The sequence below is a fragment of the Sarcophilus harrisii genome, chromosome 1, assembly GCF_902635505.1.
Source record: "Sarcophilus harrisii chromosome 1, mSarHar1.11, whole genome shotgun sequence".
In the NCBI taxonomy this organism is placed as follows: Eukaryota; Metazoa; Chordata; class Mammalia; order Dasyuromorphia; family Dasyuridae; genus Sarcophilus; species Sarcophilus harrisii.
Genome location: NC_045426.1, coordinates 253,442,660 through 253,468,121, shown reverse-complemented (window position 1 = coordinate 253,468,121; position 25,462 = coordinate 253,442,660). Strand labels below are relative to the sequence as shown.

At 40.8% G+C, this 25,462-nt stretch overlaps 1 protein-coding gene across 2 annotated transcripts; it reads right to left on the bottom strand.

The window, feature by feature from the left end:
- Nucleotides 1-337: 337 nt before the first annotated feature.
- Nucleotides 338-25,421, bottom strand: SEPTIN1 (septin 1). 2 transcript variants are annotated; one of them, XM_012542866.3, is made up of 12 exons: nucleotides 25,368-25,421; nucleotides 8,656-8,704; nucleotides 8,287-8,380; nucleotides 7,744-7,830; nucleotides 7,308-7,431; nucleotides 5,651-5,785; nucleotides 4,258-4,375; nucleotides 3,687-3,788; nucleotides 3,463-3,559; nucleotides 1,246-1,411; nucleotides 992-1,082; nucleotides 338-866 (listed from the first exon to the last, which is right to left on the bottom strand). In XM_012542866.3, exons 2-12 carry the CDS (start codon nucleotides 8,656-8,658, stop codon nucleotides 786-788), a joined length of 1,098 nt encoding a protein of 365 aa, XP_012398320.1. In that variant the 5' UTR covers nucleotides 8,659-8,704; nucleotides 25,368-25,421; the 3' UTR covers nucleotides 338-785. The 2 variants fall into 2 exon arrangements, with proteins under 2 accessions (XP_012398320.1, XP_023353295.1); XM_023497527.2 differs by having other exon boundaries at nucleotides 8,287-8,377.
- Between the last annotated feature and the right edge of the window lie 41 nt (nucleotides 25,422-25,462).

The window sequence follows — 25,462 nt, the reverse complement described above, 5'->3', positions numbered from 1 at the left end:
TCCAGCCTTTTAGTCTGATGGCTGCTGAAGACTGTAACTCCATCAGGCTCCTTAAGGGACCTGGCTAGTGTGTTTCCCCAGTCCCAGGCACTCCCTTTGTCCTCTCAGCCTGCCAGAGACAGGGTCTCCACCCCCTCCCTATTCCAGTCTGGCATGCAGCAGGGTTGGGCCCCTCTGGAACTAAAGGGAAGCATTTGGTCTGACTGTTCCTATTCTTTCCCAGCTCAAACATTAAGCAGGTATTTCCCAAGCCACAGATCACCTTCTTCTTCTCCTATCCCGCCCCAACACCAGACTATTTTCCCCACCCCTCTCAGCAATATGCAGAGCAAGGACCCTGAGGGAAATAAATTTTATTTCAAGGAATTGGGGTACATAGTAAGTGCTAAATAAATGTTTGTTATGAAGAACAAGATCAACTCCATCTTGGAGTAGCCTTGACAATTAGACAGCTGACTCAACAGGGAGCAGGGAAGCAAATGGAGAAGGGTGTTCCTGTTGCACAAGATCAGATGGAATGAAAGACGTCTGGGAATGAGAGATGGGGGATGAGGGGTTACAAGGAGGTCCGTAGGATTCCCAAATATCCATGGAGAAGGAGAGGAGTCTCAATGGGATGGGAGAAGCTAGGAGTTAAGAGTTCAGCCAGCTATGTTCCAGAGGGAGCCAAGGAGAAGAGGGCAGAGTGATTTGCCTGGGGGCTGAAGGAGCAGGGGACAAGGGGCAGGACTGGAGGCAGGTCCCCAGGGTGTAAAAAAGCAGTGAGTAAGAGGAAGACAGTAGTTTCACAGGACATCAGACTGCTCTCCCTGGCTCTGCTGCATCTGGGCCTGCATCTTCTGCAGCATCTCCTGCATCCGGCGCAGCTGCAGGAGGAAGATGTTGGGAGAAATTCAGCTGGATGTGAGGTGGGCCCCTCCCTAACAGCGGAGGGATGGGGTGGGATGCCCAGCTCCTCCCTGGGACTGGGGAGGCAGCCCAAGGAACTCACCTCCTCATCCTTTTCTCTGATAAGTTTCTCAGTCTCTGCCAGGGGCAGCATAGGGAGAGGGATTTCAGTGGCACTCTGTCGGGACAACTTGCTGGAAGCAGGGAGGAGAAAGAAAGAGATTTGGAAGGGTTCAGAACTGATCAGTAGATAATTCTCCTCTCACCCTCCCCCAGCCACTCAGATACCACCTTCCTTGGCCCCACCTAGGAGCCAGGATTGGGGAAGGGTTTGTGAGGCAGAGGGCCAATCTTCACCTTCGACTGGCCCGTTCCCGGGCCCCAGGACGAGCCAGGCTCTGAAGGCAACGGGCACGGTAGCCCTCATAGAGCAGGTCATGGGTCACCTCCTTCAGGTCCTGTAAATGGGTCTGTACCAGCATCCGTCGCAGGTTGACAAAGTCACAGTGATGAGGATTTTCCACTGGTAGGATATGAAGGAGAAGATGAAAGGGAGCAGAAACAGCAGGGAGGTCATGAAAACATTTGAGAATATGGGAATCAATAGAAAACTGTTTAGAATCATAGAATGTCAGAGGTGGAAGGGACCCGAGAGATCATTTGGCCAAACTCTGATCGTGTTCTATATAGGTGAAGAAAAATTCTATAATCAATTAAACATCTCTTTAATAATATGATTCCATTCTTTTCAATTTCTGTATCTGTGCTGCAAGAAACAAAAAATCTTACCAAGAACTCCACTGACTCACTGATGAAAGCAGGAAAGATTTATTTTACTTACATTCTTGCAAGAATGGGTGCTCAGCCAGTTCCAACGGCTTTATGATGGAGAGAGCCATCTGCACCCAGAGAGAGGACTATGGGGCCTGAGTATGAATCACAACATAGTATTTTCAATTTTTTGTTGTTGTTTGCTTGCATTTTGTTTTCTTTCTCATTTTTTCCTTTTTTGACCTGATTTTTCTTATGCAGCATGATAATTGTGGAAATGTGTACAGAATAATTACACATGTTTAACACACATACACATATTGGATTACTTTCCGTCTAGGAGAGGGAATGGGGGGAAGGAAGGGAAAAATAATTTGGAACACAAGGTTTTGCAAAGGTGAATGTTAAAAATTATGTATATGTTTTTAAAATAAACAGTTTTGAGTGAAATGAGCAGAATCGGGAGATCATTATATACTTCAACAACAATACTTATATGATGATCAATTCTGATGGACCTGGCCATCCTCAGCAATGAGATGAACCAAATCATTTCCAATGGAGTAGTAATGAACTGAACCAGCTACGCCCAGAGAAAGAACTCTGGGAGATGACTATGAACCACCACATAGAATTCCCAATCCCTCTGTTTTTGTCCGCCTGCATTTTTGATCTCCTTCACAGGCTAATTGTACATGATTTCAAAGTCCGATTCTTTTTGTACAGCAAAATAACTGTATGGACATGTATACATATATTGTATTTAACTTATACTTTAACAAATTTAACATGTATTGGTCAACCTGCCATCTGGGAGAAGGAATGGGGGAAAGGAGGGAAAAATTGGAACAAAAGGTTTTACAACTGTCAATGCTGAAAAATTACCCACACATATAACTTGTAAATAAAACGCTATAATAAAAAAAAGAGATGGTTAAGCTAAATAATTTCTGAAAAAAAAATATAAACAGCTTTAATCAAAACAAAAGAATGGGTGCTTAGGTTAGTAAACACACTTTTTAAACTGCAGAGGCAGAATTTTATTTCCTAACCAGAAGCACAAGCCCCTCCCCTGACTCCCTATTAATAAGATGTTATAGAAGTTATACAGTGTCAATCTCCACTCCTCCATACACAGCCAGTCCCAGTCCCCAAGGAGCTAACATTCTTAAGGGGGGGAGATAACCAAGGAGGGCTGAGGGGCAAAGAACAAAGGTTTCTTTTCAAATCTCAGACCAGCACTCCTGATTACAAAAAGCAGTTCCTGCCCCCAAGGAGCTTACCTTCTTATGCAGGGAAAATTCAGAGGGCTCAGTTCAAATCTAAAACCTCCACCCCTCCAAGTCTGGTGATTCTTTGATGTCTTGGTGGGTTTCAATTTTCTAATTTAAGTTTCACTTCTCCAATTTAATTTTCATAACTGTGGAAACCAACCGCCCATCCATTTCTCACAGTATCAATTATGACGGGCAAAGGGGACCACTTCCCTTACATATAGATAAGAAAGCTGAGGCTTAGGAAGATGAAGTGATGTCCAATGTCATAGCATATAAGTGTTAATAAATGCTTTTTCATTCTCCCAATGACGCATTCAGTCCATGAAGAATACGGGACTTGTCCCTGGAAGATTTTTGCTTTGGGCCATCCTCCCACCAGTGGAGGTTCTCCCTCTATTTGCCCTGCCTAAACCACAGGTTACCGGCCATGGTCAGTACTACTCCCCCACAGAGAGTGTACCGGGCCAGCCTAGAAAGCCCTCCCCTCCTCGGCCCCCTCAGCCTTTCCCTCCAGCCCCCTACCTACCTTCTGCTGTACCCCAGGGATAGAGTCGGCCCCTCACCGGCCGGGCACCATCCCTCACCACAGTAGTGGAACCAATCACAGCGAAGGGGATGCTGTCCTGAGGGAGGGCAAGGGTCAGATGGCTCATCCAGGACCCCCCAGCTCTCCGCTCCCCTTCTCCTCCCTCCTTCCTCTTCTCCACATCGGTCCTCTGACTCTTCGCCCCTCCCCCTCGGGGCCCTCACCTTCATCTCAGCATCCTGTTTCTTGAAGTCTTCGTCCTCATCTGAATCACAGTCTGGAAATTGGTAGATGTTGATCTCCTGTTCCTCCAGCTGCTCCCGGATCTGGCAGCGGAGAGGAGAGAGACTGAGGAAGGCCAGGAGAACGTCATCATAACAAAGCTTCCCTTTCTGCAGTGCTTTCCTCCTCCCCATCCAGGTTTTAGGTCCTAAATGTGTATTTGCCCCAAAAAACGCAGCCAAGTGCCAGGGGCAGACACCCAGACTCAGTCTAATGGTTTTCTTTATGGCTACCCTTCAGCCAGCTTGTAGAGGAATCACCCCAGAATGGGATGTTTTCAATTCTGTTTTTAAAACCTTCTGGGCAGAAAGAGCTCTGCCAGGTCCTTCGAGAAATCTTTTCAGAGTCTAAACACCTACCGGGAAATTCACTGTTAAGCAAAAGTACTTTCTTGAAAAAAAGAATATCAGTCCAAGTGAAGATGGAAGGCAGTATTAGAGTTTAAACTTTGGCTAAAGGAAAGCAGGCAGAGGTTAGCATGCCCTGGGCACACACCTCCCTCCCCAAATATACCTTCTGCTTGAGGATCTGGGTTTCCTTAGGAGTCAGGGCATCAGCTTTCCCAATGACGGGCACGATGTTGACCTTCTCATGCACAGCCCGGAGGAATGCTATATCTAAGGGACGGAGCCTGAGCAACATCGGCAGTTAGGGTCTACACTTCCACCCCTCTGAACCCCACCGAGGGCCTTATTCCCCTTCCCTTAGCTTTTCTACCCTATTCCCTCCCCAGGCAAAACAAAAACTTTCTCCTCTTCCATCCCTAAGGCACATCTCTGCCTAAGGGGAGAATCAGATCATAGTAACTTTTTTTCTTTTTATTTTTTATAGTAGCTTTTTTATTTTTTTACAGATATGCAAAGATGGTTTTCAATATTCACCTTTGCAAAATTTTGAGTTCCAAATTTTTCTCCTCCCTCTCCCCCTCTCCTTCCCCGCTAGACACCATATGCAATTCTTCTAAAGGTATTTCCACATGTGTCATGCTGCACAGAAAAATCACGTCAAAAGGGAAAAAAAGAGAAAGAAAAAAACAAGCACACAACAAAAACAATAAAAGGTGAAAATACTATATTGTAATCCACATTCAGTCCCCATAATCCTCTCTCTGCATGCAGTTGGCTCTCTCCATCACAAGTCTATTGGAATTGGTCTGAATAGATCATAGAAACTTAAAGGTGAGGAGAGATCTTAGAAGATGTCTAATCCACCATACCCAGTAGAGAAATTCCCTCAGTATCCCTGATTGAATGCCACTAAACTTCCTAGTTGAGTTGGAGTTAGGGTCAGATAAAGTCCAGCCTCCTCATTTTACATGGAAGGAAACTGAGTCCCAGAGAGGAGCCATGGCTTGACTAAGGTCATATAGCAAAATAATGACAGAATCAGAACAAAAACTCAATTCTCCTGTTTCCTAATGGGTTAAGTTAGAAGGTTAGACTAGGTGATCTCTAAGGTTCCACTCTAACATCCTATGTTCCTAAGTTCTTTCCACTATACTATATTGCCCAACATCCAGTGGTATGTAGGAGTCAGCTTGTTCCTCTGTTGTGAAATTTTCGGACAAATAAATTTGAGTATTTATATCTCAGAAATCAGCCACAGATATTTTATTGTTAGAGGTTGACTTCTTATTTTATTAATTTTTCAACTTTAGAAAATGATGGAGAAATATTAACACAAATTAAACCTAAAAGTATATCTCATTCCCTTTATTTTTTGGAGAGAGAGAGAAAGAGATTTTGAGACACAGAGAGACAGAAACAGAGACAGAGAGAGGGAAGAGAGGAAAAGGAAGGTGTGTGTGTGTGGGGGGTGAGATCAGTTATTAAACATTTACCAGCCTCCCTCCTTAGTCTGGGTGGGAAAACATTCTGGCCAGAAACTTCCTACACTTAGGGCTTACCCTCGACCAAAGGGAGAAATGAAGTAGAGACAGCAATGGACTCTGGAATCCTGTATATTCTTCCTGTTAAGTCCACTCTCATCTCTCAGATACTGTTCGAATTGCTCCTCGATGAATCGCACCACGGGCATCCAGCTAGAAAGGATTGATAGATAGGGGAGAAGAACCTCAGGTTCTGGAGCAGAGGTAAGGAAGAAGGGAATCTGGTGATCTCCCTCACCCCAAACTGAGCCTGCCAGACCTGCAAGGGACATCAAGCCCTGCACATACATGTCAAACTCAGGCCTGTGGTGGAGGGGAGAGGAGGCCGGAGGAAGAAAACTAGAAAATAGGGGAAACTCACAGCTCAGCTCAGGATCAGGATCCTGAAGATAACAGCTAGCTCATATTGGCTGCTTTAGGGTTTGCAAAGTGAGCTACCAAGATTATGTCATTTGATCCTCACAACAAGCCCCGGAGATTGGAGCTATTATCCCCATTCTATACATGAAGCAACTGAGCTGACAGAAGTTAAGTGACTTGCTCAGACATATAGTTAATAAGTATATGCAGCAGGATTCAAATTCATTCTTCTCTTTTTCTGTGGAGTTCTGAAAGAGTTAGGCAAAAATAGAAACAAGGTTTGCCAGCAGCCAGTATTTCTGACCCTAGAACAGGAGATGACCAGAACCTGTCACTGGAGAGCCTTGGAAATATAAACAAGGCCCCCAAAGTAAGGTCTGGACAGACTGAGTTTGTCTTTGATGTTCCTTTCAGTAAACTTTCAGCATTGGAAGTGATATGTGCACATGCATGTGTGAATGTGTGGATCAAAGGAACTGAGCTCACTCTGAGTCACTCAGCTTAACAGAGGACTGATCTCTAATCCCCTTCCCAACCACTCAACCAGGAGATCCAAAGTAATGACACAGCCCCTGGTGGTCTGGACCCAGGAGTCAGATTTCTTTCATAGTTGAACATGGGGGATCCTCTTCTGCCATCCCCATGTTCCCAAATCAGCTTGTACCCAGATTAGATCAACCAACTCCTGTTTGATAATTCTATCTTCCATTTAGGGATTCCAGGTCAGGAACCACCTAGGGGATTCAATGATAAAGGGAAAAAGCCTGATCCAAGCTCCCACATTTCCTCTCCATGGCTTTGGCCCAGCTCCAGGCTTACCTTCTTACCCTTCATTCTCCTTTTTGTCATGTTTCCCTGATCACCCTAAGTCTTAAACTTTTTTTGTGTGTCTCCTACACCCTTGACATTTTGGTGAAACTCATGAACCTCTTCTCAGAATAGCATTTTTAAATGAAAAAATAAAACATATATGCTTATAAGGGAAACCAATTATGTTAAAATGAAGATAAAGATAAAATGAAGAAATCAATTATATTAAAATGAAGATTTTCCCTCCCATCCAAGTTCATAGACCAACCTGTCAGGATCTGTGGTTAACAAGGACTGGAAAACTTACTTTTATTTAGCTTCCTCTTCCTTTGCAATATTTTCATTCCCTGACAACATTTACTTGAAGCCCATTCTCTTTCTCAGGCTGTCAAATCAAATTATCCTAATTGACTTAACTATTATTAATCACCTTCAATATTTATGGTATCTGCTAGGGGCCAGAGCCTTCTGCCCGTGACCCATGCAGTCTGTCCCTCAGCCTCACCAGTCTCCATTGTCCACTGCATCACCAAAACCTGGGGTGTCCACCAAGGTGAGTTTCACTTTGATTCCTTCCTCTTCGATCTCCACACCCCTGCGTTCAATGGTCAGGGTCTGGCTCAGGCGAGCTATACCAGAGCAAGACAAGGGTCAAAGGAATGTCCCAGAAAGGAGTGGGTGTCAGGAGAAAAAGGAGACAGCAGCAGGAAGATCTGAAGATAGGAAAGCGACAGGGACTTGGAAGGGTGAAAGATTCCCTAATCTAGGAGAGAAGAGGACTGGGGACTTCCAGTGCCTCCAGCCTGAAGGATGACTGGATTTCTCAGGACAGCCAGAGAGAAGGAGAGCTTGATAAGGCGGGCTGGAGGATCAAGGAAGGAACCAGTCTGAGAAGCCAGAGAGGAAGAATATCCCATCCCAGCCAGGGGCCCTTCACTCACCACTGGCATCAGGTATCAGTCGGTCCTTGTAGACTTCGGTGAGAAAGAGGCTGTTGATAAGTGTTGACTTCCCCAGGCCTGACTCCCCTAATGAGATCAACCAGGAGGAACAAAGACAGAGAAAAATGAACTGTCTCCCTAACCCATTCCCTTTGGACCTTACATTTATTTATTGATAATAGCTTTTTATTTTTCTAAATATATTGTGTATTGTGTTCTGTTAACATTATGTTCATATTTTTTCCCTCTTCCCTCCCCCAGACAGCAAGTAATCCAATGTGGGTTAAACAGGTGAGATTCTTCTAAAGATGTTTTCACAATTATCATGAGACACAAGAAAAATCAGATCAAAAATATGAGAGAAAAAAAAAAAAGCAAGAAAGCAAACAACAAAAAGGTGAAAATCCTATGTTGTGATCCACATTTCAGTCCCCATAGCCCTCTCTGTGTCTGCAGATGGCTCTCTCCATCACAAGTCTTTTGGAATTAGACCTTACATTTCTAAAGAGAGCAGTTTCTCATCCCCACACCCAGACTTCTCACCTGCCACCATGAGGGTGAAATCAAATCCTTTCTTCACCGACTTTCTGTGCAGCTGACTGGGCAGGGCTGCAAAGCCCACATATTCTTTGTCCTGCTGTGGGAAGAGGATATGGGAGGGAGGAGGCTAGGGTTTGAGGGGAAAGAGCGAGGACAGAGCAAAGCCTGGGTGGAGAGCACTTGTATCAGTAAGGGAGAAAAAAGTCTGTTGGGGAGACCTGGATTGGCAATGTTAGAAAGAGAGGCAAGTGGGAAGGTGGATGAAGGCTGGAGCCTGAGATTTGGGAGGGAGTCGTGTCATAGAACGTAAGGTATGGGGCTTGGATCCAAGCGGCCTGAGGAAGGATGCTCGGCTTCCCAAGAAGGGCTCACCATCGTCCTGGTGTCTTCTGGCTGCACCTGGTTCAGCTCCCCACTTCCTCTGCAAGGGAAGGAAGTTGACAGTGGCTTTAGCCAGGCTGCGCAGGAAGTGGTGTGCCTATGGGGGGGCTGGGGTGGAGAGGGGGTTGTGTATGTGTGTGGGGAGAAAGAGAGTAAGGGAAGAGTTCATATCTATTCTTGAGAAGAGGGTAAAGGGAAAGTGGACTGAGCCTCCTCAGGGACTCCTGAGGGCTCTCAGAGATCAAAGAGGGGACCCTGAGTCCCTCCCCTCAGGATTCAAGGACAAAAACGGGGAATTCACACCCTTTACAAACTTTCCTTGATTTTTATCCATTTTCTCTTCCCTTATATACTTAAATTTCTCCATCTTCCTCATTCCCATCACTTTTTGGGAATGTGATGAAGAGACACACTTCTTATGAAGTGGAAAAAGCAGAGAAAAGCTGGGGAAATCTATCCACTCTCTTGAGTGGAACCAAAGCTATCCATGGATAATAACTAAATGGAGCCTTCAGTGATAGATAGAATCAAGTACTAGAATTAGAACTAGGTGGACTCCGAAGAGCTTTTCTATTCTGAAACTATGAGTCTATGGGCATAAAACTGTAGTCCAGAGCTGGAAGGAGGAGGTGTGAATCCCTAGGACGCTCATTTTATGTTGACCCACTCACTAGCTTATCTGGAGTAAGGAGCAGGAAGTATGGCATCCTTTTACGGATATCCCTTGTGGATAAGTCACGGATATAGGCTGCAGCCTCTGAGAATAGTCATCATAGAGAGGTATAGGAAAAAAGCAAAAGGCTTGGAGTTCAGAGATATGGGCTGTAGTTCTGGGTTTCTTGCCTAACTCCCAGTATGGCTTCAGGCAACTAATTTACCTCTCCTATTTAAATCTCACTTTCTTCTCCATCAAGTGGGGATAGAAAAAACTCACTGGAGTCTTGTAAGAGTGAAAAGAGATAGTAGATTTGAAAGTGCTTTTCAATGCTAAAAAAACACCCTAGGAATATGGGAAATTGTTGTAACCCTTATGTCTGAGACCCTCAGAACATAAATGCTTGGATCTTGTTTTACTTTCTTATGGTTGCATTGTGTTACTACTGGGATTATATCCCAAAGAGATTATAAAGAAGGGAAAGGGACCTGTATGTGCACAAATGTTTGTGGCAGCTCTGTTTGTAGTGGCTAGAAACTGGAAACTGAATGGATGACCATCAGTTGGAGAATGGCTGAATAAATTGTGGTATATGAATACTATGGAATATTACTGTTCTGTAAGAAATGACCAACAGGATGATTTCAGAAAGGCCTGGAGAGACTTACTCGAACTGATGCTGAGTGAAATGAGCAGGGCCAGGAGATCATTATATACTTCAACAACAATATTATATGATGACCAGTTCTGATGGACCTGGCCATCCTCAGCAACGAGATCAACCAAATCATTTTCAGTGGAGCAGTAATGAACTGAACCAGCTACGCCCAGAGAAAGAACTCTGGGAGATGACTAAAAACCATTACATTGAATTCCCAATCCCTATATTTATGCCCACCTGCATTTTTGATTTCCTTCACAAGTTAATTGTACAATATTTCAGAGTCTGATTCTTTTTGTACAGCAAAATAACGGTTTGGTCATGTATACTTATTGTGTATCTAATTTATATTTTAATGTACTTAACATCTAAGGGTCATCCTGCCATCTGGGGGAGGGGATGGGGGGGTAAGAGGTGAAAAATTGGAACAAGAGGTTTGGCAATTGTTAATGATGTAAAGTTACCCATGCATATATCCTGTAAATAAAAGGCTATTAAATAAAATAAATAAATAAATAAAAAAGAAATGGTTGCATAGTACCCATCTCCACTTATTCCATATGCAGTAATAATGCCATAAAAGAGCATTGTTATTTTTATATTTTAAAAAAATTTTCCAATTAAATCTAAAAATAGACTTTAACATTCACTTTTTTTTTTTTTTTTAATTTTTAGTTCCTATGCCCAATGGGCTATCAAACTGTGCATAACCTTTGATCCAGCAGTGTCTCTACTGAGCTTACATCCCAAAGAGATCTTAAAGGAGGGAAAGGGGCCCACATGTGCAAAAATATTTGGGGCAGACCTTTTTGTAGTGGCAAAAAAAACTGGAAACTGGGTGGATGCCCATCAGTTGGAGAATGGCTGAATAATAATTATGGTATATGAATGTAATGGAATATTATTGTTATATAAGAAACATTCAGATTTCAGAGATACCTGGAGAAACTTACATGAACTGATGCTAAGTGAAATGAAGAACCAGAAAATCATTGTACACAACAGCAAGATTATACAATAATCAATTCTGATGGACATGGCTCTCATCAACAATGAGGTGATTCAGACCAATTCCAATGATCTTGCCATCTACATCCAGAGAAAGGACTGCGGAAACTGAGTGTGGATCACAACATAACATTTTTACTCTTTTTGTGGTTGTTTGCTTGCATTTTATTTTCTTATTTTTTCCTTTTTGGTCTGATTTTTCTTGCGCAGCAAGACAATTGTACAAATATGTATACATCTATTGGATTTAACACATATTTTTACCATGTTTAACATACTGGATTACTTACCATCAAGAGGAAGGGATGCAGGAAAGGAAGGGAAAATTAGAACATAAGGTTTTGTAAGGGCTAATGTTAAAAAATTATCCATATATATGTTTTGAAAATAAAAGTTTTAATAAAAAATAAATAAATAGAAAAAAATATATAATTTTGAATTCCAAATTCCCTCCTTCCCTTATTAAGAAGGCAAGCAATTAGATGTAGATTATACATGTATAGTCATGCAAAACACATTTCCATATTAGTCTTTTGTGGAAGAAAACACAAATCAAGAAAAATCTCCCCACTCCTCTTCCCCCCCAAAAAAATTAGTTTTTAAAAAATATACTTTGATCTTCATTCAGACTCTATCAATTCTTTTTCTAGAGGTAGATAACTTTTTCATAAGTCTTTCAGAAATGCAAATTAAGACAACTCTGAGGTACCACTTCACACCTCTCAGATTGGCTAAAATGACAGCAAAAGATTATGATAAATGTTGGAGGAGATGAGGGAAAACTGGGACACTAATACATAGTTGGTGGAGTTGTGAACTGATCTAACCATTGTGGAGAGCAATTTGGAATTATGCCCAAAGGGCTATTAAACCCTTTGTTCCAGCACTGTCTGTGTCTGTGTCTGTATTCCAAAGAGATCATAAAAAAGGGGAAAGGATACATCTGTGGAAAAATATTTATAGTAGCCCTTTTTGTAGTGGCAAGGAACTGAAAACTGAGTGGATGCCCATCAGCTGAAGAATGGTTGAATAAGTTATGGTATATAAATGTTATGGAATATTATTGTTCTGTAAGAAATAATCAGCATAATGATTTCAGAAAGGCCTGGAGAGACTTACAAGAATGAATGCTAAGTGAAGTGATTAGATCTAAGAGAACATTGTATGCAGCAACAAGATTATGTGATGATCAACTGTAATGGACTTTGCTCTTTTCAACAATGAGATGATAGAGACATTTGCATAAAGGGGGGACTATGGGGATGGAATGTGGACCACAACATAGTATTTTCACCTTTGTTGTTGTTAGTATGCTCGTTTTTTTTTTTTCTTCTTTTTTTTCCCTTTTTGATCTGATTTTTCTTGTGCAGCTTGATAAATGTGGAAATATGTTTAGAAGAATTGCACATGTTTAATCTGTATTAAATTACTTGCAGTCTAGGAGAGAGGAGAAGGAAGAAAAATCTAGAACACAAGGTTTTGCAAGGATGAACATTGGAAACTATCTTTGTATATATTTTGAAAAATAAAAAGTTGTTCTAAAAATGTCTTTCAGAACTTTTAGATCATTGTATTTAAGAAAGTAACTAAGTCATTCATAGTTGATCATCATACAATAGCGTTATTACTATGTACAATATTCTCCTGGTTCTGCTTATGTCAATTTGCATCAGTTCATGTAAGTCTTTCCAGGTTTTTCTGAAACCAATCTGCTACTCGTTTCTTATAACACAATTGTATTTCATAATAACCATATACCACAACTTGTTCAGTCATTTCCAATTGGAAGGCATCCCCTCAATTTCCATTTCTTTGGCACCACAAAAAAAAAAAAAAAAAAAGTTGCTATAAATATTTTTGTTTGGATAAGTCTTTTTACTTTTTAAAAATATCTTTGGAATATAGACCGAGTAGTGATATTGCTGTGTCAAGGAGAATGCCTAGTTTTATAGCCTTTTGGGCATGGTTCCAAATTGCCCTTCAGAATTCTTGGATCAATTCACAACACTGTGCCCTTGGTGTCCCAATTTTTCCACATCCTCTCCAACATTAGTCATTTTCCTTTTCTATCATAATGGTCCATTTTATAGCTATAAAGTGATACCTCAGAGTTATTTTCATTTATATTTCTCCAATCAATAGTGATCAATAGCATTTTTTTCATATGACTATAGAGAGCTTTAATTTCTTCATCTGAAAACTTCTTGTTTGTATTTTTTTACTATTTGTCAATCAGGGAATGAATTATATTCTTATAAACTTGACTCAGTTCTCTCTGTATTTGAGAAATAAGGCCTTTACCTGAAAATTAGCACCCCTACTCCCACCTTTCCATTCTCCTACCCCACAGTTTTTGGGTTTACTTCTAATCTTGACTTCATTGGCTTTGTATAAAAACTTTTTTAATATAAGGTAATCAAAATTTTTCATTTTACATTCTATAATGCTCTCTATTTCTTGTTTAGTCATAAATTCTTCCCTTATCCACAAGTAAACTATTCCATGCTTCCTTAATTTACTTATGCTATCATTCCTTATGTCTGAATCATGTACTTATTTTGACCTTATCTTAGTATACAGTGTGAGATGTTGGTTGTTTATATCTGGTTTTTGCCAAACTCCTGTTTTCCCAGCAGTTTTTGTCAGATAATGAGTTCTTGTCTCAAAAGCTCAGCTCTTTGAGCTTACCAAACATTTGATTACTATAGTCAATTAATATTATGTATTATGAAGCAAATCTATTCTACTGATCCATCACTCTATTTCTTAGTCAGCATCAGATAGTTTTGATTACTGCTTTATAATAAATAAAGTTTGAGATTAGATATGGGTAAACTCCTTTCCTTCTTTCACTTTTTTCCCCCATTGATTTCCTTGATATTTAAGTTGGCCACTTTTATAAAAGAAAGTCAATTAATTACTCTTATCATGTGCTAAGCACTGGGAATATGCAATATGTTCCCAAAATCTTAGTGCAGTTTTAAGTCTTAATAAATCAAAATATAAATGCTATAAACACAAAAGCTGAAAGGGTAAATAGGTAAAATTTTAAAATATTGATATATTTCTTATTAAAGTTCAAAATAACTAGTGTCTTGTGCTATACATTGTTCTACTCAATTTCAGAATTCTGTAAAAATTTTCATCTGTTGCTGTTCAGTGACTGAAAGGGTTTCATTTGAAATATTAACCTTTGGATAATATCAAAGAAAAAGTTTTGTAGTTTTGACTGTACTTTTATACATAACTCCAAGAAAAAAATCTAATAAAGGTTAAATTATTGAATTGGTTAGATTTGGTCAAGCAAGACAACCTCCTCTATTTTACCAGTCTGAGAAAGTATCATCCATAAACTGTTACACTCAAAAAACAGAATGACAGGAAACCCTAGTCAAAATTAAAATAAAAAGTGTTATAGTTCAATATTCATAAAACTAAGTAAGTTTAAGAGAGACTGAAATAATTAAATTTCCAAATGACATTTTTGTAAGTGTGTGGCATTTATACTGCAGAAGTTACTAAAAATTTAAATTGCACTAAGATTTTTGAGATAACCTATGTAAAAAAAAATGAAATGGTTCTTATGTTTAAATAATTTATATTCTAATGGGGGAGAAAATAAGACAGACTCTTAGAGAAGCAACTCTGAGTCCCAAAGATGTATGCAAATCCCAGAAATTGAGAAAAGTCCTATACATAAGGACTCCTCTAACAAACAACAGGCTCCAAGTGTTGAATTTTCCCATTGGTCTCTCTTTATGATTCTAAGCAGAAAAAGGAGGCAGAGCAGCTTCTCTCTGTCTTTCCTTTCCTCCCTTCCTCTCCCTCTCCCTTTTCCTCTTCCCCCTTTCCCTCTCCTTTTCCCTCTCCCCCTCTCTTTCTCTCTGTCCCTCTCCATCAACTCTCCCTCTTTTGAATAGGGATCCTGGCATCAATCAATCAATTGATGTCAACAACTATTTTGTTAGGCAGTGGAGAAACAAATACAAAATTAAATACATCCTGCCCTGAAGAATTTTAAATATGAGGAAAACAAGTATATTTATGTCTAGTAATAAGAGACCACTCAGCTGAGCCCACAGGGAACACTCTCTGATCTGTACCCAATTATTGTTAACCCTTACCCTGACATCACAGGGACAATGCTAACTATGGCTTACAAGTATAGGGGTTCATTATATGTACCCTTTGATCTATTACCCCAAAGATATGGAAGAAAGAGGAAAAGAACTGATAAGTACTTTTTCTTAATATAAGGTGTGGCAAAGAAATAGAAATTTAGAGGAATGGCTAAACAAATTATGGTATATGAACATAATAGGATATTATTTTGTTCTAAATGATGAAAGGAAAGTGTCAGAGAAACTGGGAAAAACTTCCACAATAACAACAGATTTTTGTTAATTGAAAACAAATTTAAAACCAAATCTAGAAATTTAAAGTAACAAAGACACTTATGTACAGTATGAATTTAGTATGATAGAGGTAATTAATTTCTACTCACAAAAATGAATGCTAAGCATACAAGAACAGTGCACAATAACAGAATGATTAAAACAGAATTCAGTAACTTATCTGATAGCTAGTTATAGGTAAGTCAATATTTTAAAATGCCTTATTGAGACATTAAACAATTTTGTAACACTACTAGCAAATTACATTTCAACTTGACTGATGAAAATTCAAACAGCTAAGCTTGGGTCAATCTTCTTTTTGGTGGGTATATTCTGATACAGAAGTTCCTCTTGGGACCAGCCCACTGACAAATCTTTAGATCTTTTGAATTCATAAAATCATCTCTTCAAGGAAAGGAAACACTAAAGAGGCAAGGACTTCCAAGGTCCTAGGTGTAAGTTATTTTAATTGCAGCCTTTAGCTGCCTGGTTGATAAAACACCATAACAGAGACCCTTTCTTTTCCTATCTCTCGTTGTAATTATACCTTGCCCACCTGAAGAGTCACAGCGAAAAACACCCAACCTGAACTGATTTTTTTCTTTTAATAGATCCACTCTGTCACTATGAGGTAGAGGAAAAATCAAAAGACTTTCCAAATTACTCTAAAATGCCAGCTTCATTCAGCAGTTAGTGGGTCACCACCACATGGACAGACACAGCCCCAAAATTTCAATATGGTTGTCCAGAAGTAAGCAAATAATATTTATGTATGTTCTGAACAATCACATTATATAATAAGCATATACAAAATATATACAAAGTGAAGGGATAGAAAGGAGGCACAGAAAAGTCTTACATAGAAGATGGTACAGCTTTGAAAGAAACTAGGAATTATACTTTATGAGAAAATTAGGTTTTTTTGTTGAGTGCGGTGGGAGGAGTAGTAGGAAACAGTACGGAAGAGGATTCTCCTGGCAGTTTTGAAATTGAAACCTCCTACAATACTTATTAAAAAAAAAAAAACAAACAATAATTAAACACCTATTAGGTTCAAAGCACTAAAGTAGGTACTTCTAGATAAAATCAAACACAGGGTCCTTTATGGGCAAATCTACTTTATGTAAAATGTGACTATTTAGTGCTCATATTTGCATTGATATCTTTTTTTTCCCCCCAGTGGCCAAAACCCAGGGGAAGAAAGGTGCTGAGAGGGAGGGCATTCTGGACAGGTAGGAAGATGGAGACATACTTAGAGCAGTTGAAGGGTAAATTCTCCATCCTAGAACACCCACCCCCCTCCCTCATCTCAGCCTCCTGGCTTCCTTTAAGACTCAGCTCAACTTCTTTTTTCTGTAGGAGGCCTTTCCTTGTCTTCTCCACCCAATCTCACTCCTCTGAGATTATCTTCCATTTATACTGCACATATTTTGTATGTACATAGTTATTTACATGTACACTTCTTGGGGACAGGAACTGGGGTTTTGTCTTTTTTTGATTAGCATAGTGCTTGGTATATGGTAAGCAATAGTAAGACCTAAATACTTGACTGACCTCCTATTACCTCTAAAAATCATCCCATTTATGAGTTTGTGTCTCTTACACACATAATTGGATACGTAGATCTAACTCCATTATTTCTTTCTCCCATTAGTACATATCAAAATTATTGCATGCCTTCTCATATGGTATGATTCTCTTTCTTGCATGTTTGTTTTTCTGGGATGCTCCAATTTACCTGTAGGCTCATTTCCTCTTTAGCAGATGTTCCCTGTCTTTCGGAAACTCTGAATAAAAGAACTTGTACTCCAAATCTATATTGCCTTTGATAGTCATGTCTCATTTTTAAAAATTTTTCAATTGTATGTTTTATCAAATATATGTAAAGATAGTTATCAACATTCATTTTTGTAAGACTTTTGTGTTCCAAAATTTTCTAACTCCTTCCCTTATTCCCTCCCCCCCAAGAAAGCAAATAATCTAATATAGGTTAAATATGTGCATTTCTTTTAAACATATTTCCATATTTTCCATGTATGTCTCTTCTTATCAAGGGGATCTAGGAATTAGTTGGACTTTCTTGGTTCTTCTGTTTCTTTATAGTAGTAACTTTTGCATCCAATAAACATTTTAAGAAACAGAACTAATCAAACTGTCTTTGCTTTTATCCATTCTCCATTTTTCAGAGTTGGAAGTTTATTTTTAAGACATGAGGTTAAATTCAATATAATTATATACACGATCTCTTCATCATTAACTTTCCATTTAATTTAATATTTTACTTTGTTCTAGCCAACTTGTGGTCTGACTGTAGAACGATTTCTGAAAAGATTCATGCACTCATAACCAATCATTTCCTTTCTGTTACGGTAGTCATTTTGATGAGGTATAAATGATGAGGTTAGTGGTAATGAAGAGGTGCAAGAACTGAGGTGGGGAATTCCACTGGTCTGTCTGGTCAGTGCAGGTCCAATGAGAAGGAATTCACAAACGGAATCTGTATGGCAAAAGAGGAATTTTATTGTTCATTAAGAAGGAAGTTTTCTTATCAAGCAAAACTCCTCATTAGAAATTTGGCAATGAGAAGTCAGCTTTGCTAGGAAGACAGACTTCTTAATTGCAAAGTCCTGTCAGGAAAGCAACAAAGGTTAACACTGAGAAGAGAATATCCCCACAGTGGACAAAAGTCCTGGCAGGCAGCTTTGTCAAGGCATCATCTTTGGCAAGCATAATCCTGTTTAGGACTTCTGCACATATTCGGGGTTCAGCATTGTCTCTTAGTTTATTGGGCTTCAATGCTCCAGGCCTAGATTTCCAGTTAAAAAGAGATTACTTATCTTGGAGTTTGGAGCCACTCAACAGGATTATCAGGCCCAGATCTCCAGCTGAATGAGACCACTTAACTTGGGGAGGGTGTTGTCTGGGAAAAACAGCTTGAGACCCCAAATTCTCCTTCTGCAGATTAAAGGGGACACAGTTTCAGGGTTCACCTCCATCAAATTCATTCAAGATGGTGTTATTCTGTGCTTGTCTGATTTTGTTTTTCAAAAAGTATTCCTATTATGAGGTTACATACTCAGCAATAAATAAATATTTGGTCTTTATCAGCACTAACCCAAATTTACCACCATATTTTACATTGTTCTCTTCTATGCTTTATTTTATATTGAGCTAATCAAGGTATCTGTTAACAGGCATATAAATATAATGAAAATGCTAAGAGTTTAGACAAGAATTTTCTTACTGTGGGAGTTGATGCAATGAAAAGGACTCTCAAATTTGTTTGCCAGTGTGGTATAGAAAGACAGGTATTGAAAGCTATCATTCAATAACTGGCTTTGTGTCCTCAAGCAGATCATTTGATCTCTCTGGGTCACCATTTATCCATCTTCAAAGTGGGAACAATAATACCCATACTATTATCCTGTGAGGTAGCTCAAAGATCAAATGAAATGTTTGAGAAGAAAATGAGATATTTCTAAAGCACTTTTCAAGCCTTAAAGTGCTATACAAATGGTATTGCTTTTAAGCTACTATTCAAATTCAAATATTAAAAATGCCTTCTATATGAACCTTTTGCTGATGCCTCCAGTTGCCAGTACTAGCTATTCAGTTCTTTCACTTTTTTCTGACCTGATTTTGAAGTTTTCTTGCTAAAAATAATAGTTTGCTACTTCCTTCTCAAGTTTATTTTAAGAAGAGATTGGGGTAAAAAGAATTAAGTGATTTACCCAGGGACACAGAGCTAGTGTCTGAGACCAGATTTGAACTCAGCAAGAAAAGATCTTCTAATCCCAAACCTAGTACTCAATCTATTGTGCTACCTAGAAGCCATACTGGATATCTCTGCAAAAACATTCCCTTATAATTATACTGTGATGTATGAGTTCAATTTCTGGGTAATCATTTTGTTAATCATGACTATAACAAATAATAAAGATGGCTATTTTGTAAACCAAAAATGTTATCATGGAAGTCTCTAGACAAGTTTATATGATTTAGGAAGAGTCGATGCTCCTGAGGGAGGCAGTCAACTCTTGATTAATTAACAATATTAAGAGAGGTAGACCTATTCTAAAGAGAGTTGGGGGATAGGAGGAGGTTGTGACTTTGATTACATCACTCTTACTCCTAGACAGCCAGGGAAATTTAGACAAAGGATCTACTCCCTCCCCCAATCCCACCCTGTCTAAGCCTGAATAGAACACAATGGGTCTGGAATTCAACTAGATTAAATTCTTTTTACTCCTTAATCAGAACTAATCTTCCCTGCTGTATGGGGTCTGAACTAGATCAGGAGAATGTTAAAATCCAGCCTCATCATCAGCCCCATTCTTCAGTCTAATTTGATCTAGTAGAGAATCCGGAAACGGGATAAGAAAATAATCTTCCCAATATTAATTGGTTATTAATGTGAAATACTCATTTTTTACACTTTTAAAATAGCTTTTAATTTTCAAAATATATGCAAAGATAGTTTTCAACATTCACCCTTACAAAACCTTGTGTTCCAAATTTTTCCTTTTCTCCCACCCCCTTCCCTAGACGGCAAGTAATCTAATATAGGTTAAACATGTGTAATTCTTCTATACATATTTCCACATTTATCATGCTGCACAAGAAAAATCAGATCAAAAAGGGAAAAAAGTGAAAAAAACAAGCAAACAACAAAAAAAGATGTATTTATTATGATCCCCTCACTTTACTTAGCATCAGTTCATGTAAGTCTCTCCAGGTTTCTCTGAAATCATCCCACTGATCATTTCTTACAGAACAACAATATTCCATAACATTCATATACCATAACTTATTCAGCCATTCTCCAATTGATGGGCAGCCACTCAGTTTCCAGTTCCCTGCCACCACAAAAAGCTGCTACACATATTTTTGTACATATGGATCCTTTTCCCTTTTTATGATCTTTTGGGAACACAGGCCCAATAGACTCACTGCTGGATCAAAGGGTATGCTGAGTCTGATAGCCTTTGGGGATAGTTCCAAAGTTCTCTCCGGAATGGTTGGATCAGTTCACAACTCCCCCAACATTGATTAGTGTCCCAGTTTTCTCACATCGCCTCCAATATTTACATATATCTTTTCCTGTCATTTTAATCAATCTGAGAGTTGTATAGTGGTACCTCAGATTTGTCTTAATTTGCATCTCTCTGATCAATAGTGATTTAGAGCATTTTTTCATATTTCTAGAAATGGTTTTAATTTCTTCAACTGAAAATTGTTCTTATCCGTAAGACCATTTATCACTTGGAGAATGGCATGGGAAATACTCATTTTTTCCCCAATATATTTGTAGCATATGCTATTGACCCCCACTTTAATTGACAGGTTGAGTTTCCTCAAAGCTTTATGGATAACCTTGAGGGATTCAGGGCAGCATGTCCCAGTGCTCAGTGTTTCCCACATTCTTTGCCTCAGCTTCTACCTAGCCTTAATCACTGAATGGATACAGTCTCTGTCAAATGGAGATCTGTTGAAGACCTTAACTTTAAAAAGGCCAAGGTCTCCCACTGCATCCAGGGCCAACTACAATCATTGATCTGTCCATTGGACCTTGATGGCTCTGATAAAGTGAGGCACAGACCTTTCCTCACTTAAATCCAATTCACTTGCACATCACAAAACCACTTCTCCAAAGTCTGACATTCTCCCACAAATACATTGGGAGTCCAAAAGGACTTCAGAACTCAGGCTAAGAGAACATATAAGAGGGTAACTCACACCTCCTAGAAGTCTTTTTGTTACAATCTTTAAGATGTTCCCTTTAGGTAGGCAAAACTTTTGCTGGTGTTCCTATAGAGCCTCAAAGATGCTTTTCCTCATCTTGGTCAGTTTGCTCAATCTTCCCAATGCAGACAATAAGCATTTAGGGCGCTGTCCTTGATTCCTCTCTCTCACACACACCTCACACTGTTCAATCTGTTCTTTTGGACACTTTTACCTATGTTGCTGGTATATGTCCTCTTCTCTCTACTACCACCTTGATCAGGTCCTCATCACCTAATGCCTGAACTATTACAATAAGACTGCTAGTTGGTTTCCTTTCCAGTCTCTCCCCACTTCACTTTATTCTCCTTGCAGCTGTCAAATTGAACTTCCTACAAAGTACAGGTCTGCCCATGTTACTCCCCTTTTCAATAATCTCAAGGGACTTTCTATTCCACGATTAAATACAAAATCTTTTATTTGGCTTTTAGAGCCTTCCATAATCTGATTCCTTCCTACCTTTGCAGTTTTTACATACTTTATTCCCTTTCATACAATTTGTGATCCCAGTTCACTGGGATTCTTGCAAAACTATTCTGTCTCCTGATTGTAAGCATTTTTTTTTTAATACCTGGAAAGCTCTATCTCATCTCTGTAGCTTGATTTCCCTGGATTCCTTCAAGTCTCTGTTAAAATCTCACCATTTCCAAGCCCAGTCATTCTCAATTTTAGTGTCTTACCACTGTTTCTAATTTATCCTCTACATATCTTTTTGCACATGGTTGATTGCATGTCTCATCCCTACCAGAACATGAGCTCCTTTAGAACAGGGACTGTCTTTTGCCTTTCTTTGGATTCCTATTACTTAGCACAATGTTTGGCACATAGTAAAAATGTAATAAATGCTTATCGACTAATTGCTTACTATGTGTCAAGCACTAAAGATGAAAATGAGAGCTGAGAACAGACCAAGACTGACAACCATGTCTAGAACCTCAACCTTCAACGTCTAGAATAAGTACAGTTTAGTGCTGTGGAAGTGACCAGATAGGAAGCAAAAAGTTGGAAGTGGAGCAGGATGTTCCCAAGTACTGATGATTGTCAAATAATTATGAATTTTGATGAAATGGCAAGCCAGGGGGCAGAAAAAAACTAGAATTTCTACCCAGGCTTCTCTGGCTTACTAGTTCAAACTCTTCAATGTTACCATAGCATTTCTATGTTACTGAGTGTTTAGGACCTTTTTTTAAGTACCCCAAAGACAGAAACCTAGTAAAGAGTTTGGAGAGGCAGTGGGTATTAGACTTCATATGGGGAACACAACCGTTTTCACTGTGCTTAAGAAACTATTTAACCACAACATGTTGGTTGCCTAAATCTAGTAATTATGGAATGACATTCGGCAGAGAGGAAAGCCTAGAAGTGTAGAGAGAACCAGAGTTTTTCTCCTATTTTTAAGAAGTATTTTATCATCCTCTCAGAGATTGTTAACTATTTGTACTGTGGGCTCCTTTTGGCAGTCTGGTGAAGCCTGTGCACCCATCATCAAAAAAAGTCTTTTCAAATAAATGAAGTGTTAAATTTAGTTGGTGAATGGAAATAAAATTGCAAACCCCCACTCCCATCCACATTCCTCTGACAGAAGTCAGATAGAAATCCATGGACATCCCCCTCCCAACTCAGGTTAAAAACCCTTGCTTCTCCTCTAAATTTAGAACTGGGACAGCTAATCTGAGCTCAGTGGCTCCTTCGTGCGCGAGAGCCTTGGAATCAACCATTTGGCTGTGGTTTGAATACAATGCCACCTGGTGTACAACTGAAACATTATGTCAGTTCACCGGACAAAATACAGAGGCACATAACCAACTTCTATGAAGCCAGCACTAGAACTGCTTGCAAGGATCTCTAGTATCATTCATGCAGCCCAATGTGACACACAGTCTATGTTAAGCCCCAAATAAAAGGTCCAGTGTTTCCACTAGGCAAGGAAAATCAGTGAGGGCTTCATGGAGGAGGAAACTGGACTTGAGTTGGTTCCTGAATGAGAGAATCCAAATGGGCAGAAAGGAGAAAGAAAGCCATTGTTGGGTGGTGGAGAGATGGGAACAGGGCAAGCAAACCTTGCTTGGGAAGCCAGGTGTCCTAATGCAGGAAAAGTTCCTGAACTACTGGCAGTCCAGGCTTTTCTTGCAAAAACTGTCTTGATTCCAGAGTTGGGCAGTGCTAATTTTTATACTTCCCCATTCCCTTCCAGTTCATATTTCCTTGTCTACATACTGTATCTCTCAGTAAAATGTATTCTCTTTGAAGACACATTGTTTTGCATTTGTCTTTGAATGCTTAGGCTTACCAATAAGGTTACCCACGCTAGGCACTTAAAATAAGTTTTTTGTTTTTTAAAATTGCCTTCACCCTAGACATTTTAAGGATTTGAAAACCATTTTAGCCTATCTGTATTGATCGAAGGAAATTTTACCCTCAATAATGGGGGCTGGTAAAAAGTAGGTTGAGGTTGGAAGTATGCCAGAGTCTCGATTTCTACAGGGTGCAAGGGATGGGGGGATGGCCATGTTAAAATGGCTACAAGATGAAAGCCCCCAAGTTCCCTGGGAAGGGGCCATGGAGAAACCGCCACTGAAGGTCTGGAGCAGCCTCAGGGGGAAAGAAAAGATTAGTTCCATCCTCTCTTACCCAGAACCTCATACTATCTACTCTGGCTCTAGCCTGGTGCATTATGGGCTGGTTCACACTGTTCTAGTATTACCAGCAGCCTCACCACCCTCCCCCACACATAACAACTTGTTCACCCAGAGAACAACCCTAACCATAAATATCAGGCACTGGAATACATCTCAAAACTTATTCTATCTTAAGTTCCTCCCATCTATTATCTCCTGTTCTTAATGATATTTGTCTCAAGCAGCCACCCACTACTCCCCCCCCCAAAAAAAAAAAATTAGACAAGGCAGGACTGACTGACGTTCCCGCTTCCCTCCCCCCTTAGTTTCAAGGAGCCAACTGCTCAGGGGACTAAAGCCAGTCTCCCCGGGCGTCCGTCTCCAGCACTTCCTTTGTCTCTTGGTTTCCTTCTCTGCCTCTTTTTCTGGGGATCCTTGTCTCTCTATCTGTGACTCAGTGTCTGCTTTCGGATTGGTTCCTTCTCAGTCCTCTCGTAGCCTTTCCCGGGCGCTATCTGTCTTCTTATCTCTTTTGTCTGCCGCGTCTCGGGGGCGGACAGTCTCCGTCTCGGTTTCCTGTCTCCCTTTGTCTCTCGTCTCTGCCCTCCCCTGCCAGTTTCTCTGTCTCTAGCTCTCATCTCCCTCGCCCTTTGTCTCTGTCTCTGAGCTCCACCCCCTTCCTCTTGCCCCATGTCTCGTCTCCCTTTCCCCGTCTCTGTCTCCTCCCTTTGTCTGTCTCTGCCCAGCCTCTCCTTCCCCTGGATCTCTAGTTCTCCCCACTACCTCTCGGCCTCCGTCTGGACCCTGCCTCATCCCTGCTAGGGTCCGTCCGTCCTTCTCCCTCAAAGCCCCTCCCCCTCCCTCTAGTCCCGGGTCTCCGGCTCCGTCTGGTCTCCTTTGTCTCTGCCTCCCTCCCCTTCCCCGGGATCTCCCGCGCCCCATCCTTATCTCCCTCGATTCTTCTCCTCCTTCCTCCCCCACACTGCCCATCTCTCCGCCTCCGTCTCCTTTTGTCTCTTTCCTCTCAGTTTCCCCCCTTGTCTCCCAGTCCGTCTCCCTCTCCCTTGGGCTCCCTCGCTCTTCCCTGTCTCTGCTTCTTTCCCTTTCTCTCTTTCTCTGGGTCAGGGTCTCTTGGCCCCGGCCTGCCTGCCTGCCGGTGCTCCTGGAGGGGCAGAGCCAGACGGAGAGACCTTAGGAGAGGTCCCTTCTCTACCCTACCCTACCCTACCCTACCCTACCCTACCCTACCCTACCCTACCCTACCCTACCCCTCACCCCTCCGAGGCCGGCCGAGGCTGAGCTCCTCCCCACCCCCTCCCCGTCCAGCTCCTCTTTCCGTGGCGCAGCTTCGAGAGTGAATCGGTTAATACCACCGAGTTCGGGCCACCACTCGGCGCCTAGAAGGGCCTCTCGACTGGCGGAAGGCCATTTCCGGACCCCTCCCTCCACTGGGCCTGAGCGCATCCTTAGCCACTCAACTCAGCTTCTGGCCGGGCTAACGCCATCGAGACAGCCCGCCTCGTCCTTCTAGAGCGGCCCCATCGCAGAGAGGAGGCCGCTTCCGCTTCCCGTCCCCGCCCCCACACCTGGCTCTCAGCCTCCCGGACGCCTGGGTCCCTAGTTCCGCCCGCTCCGTCCAGACCTCGGGGCCCCTGAGCCCAACAGGGCGGCCCGTTCTCCG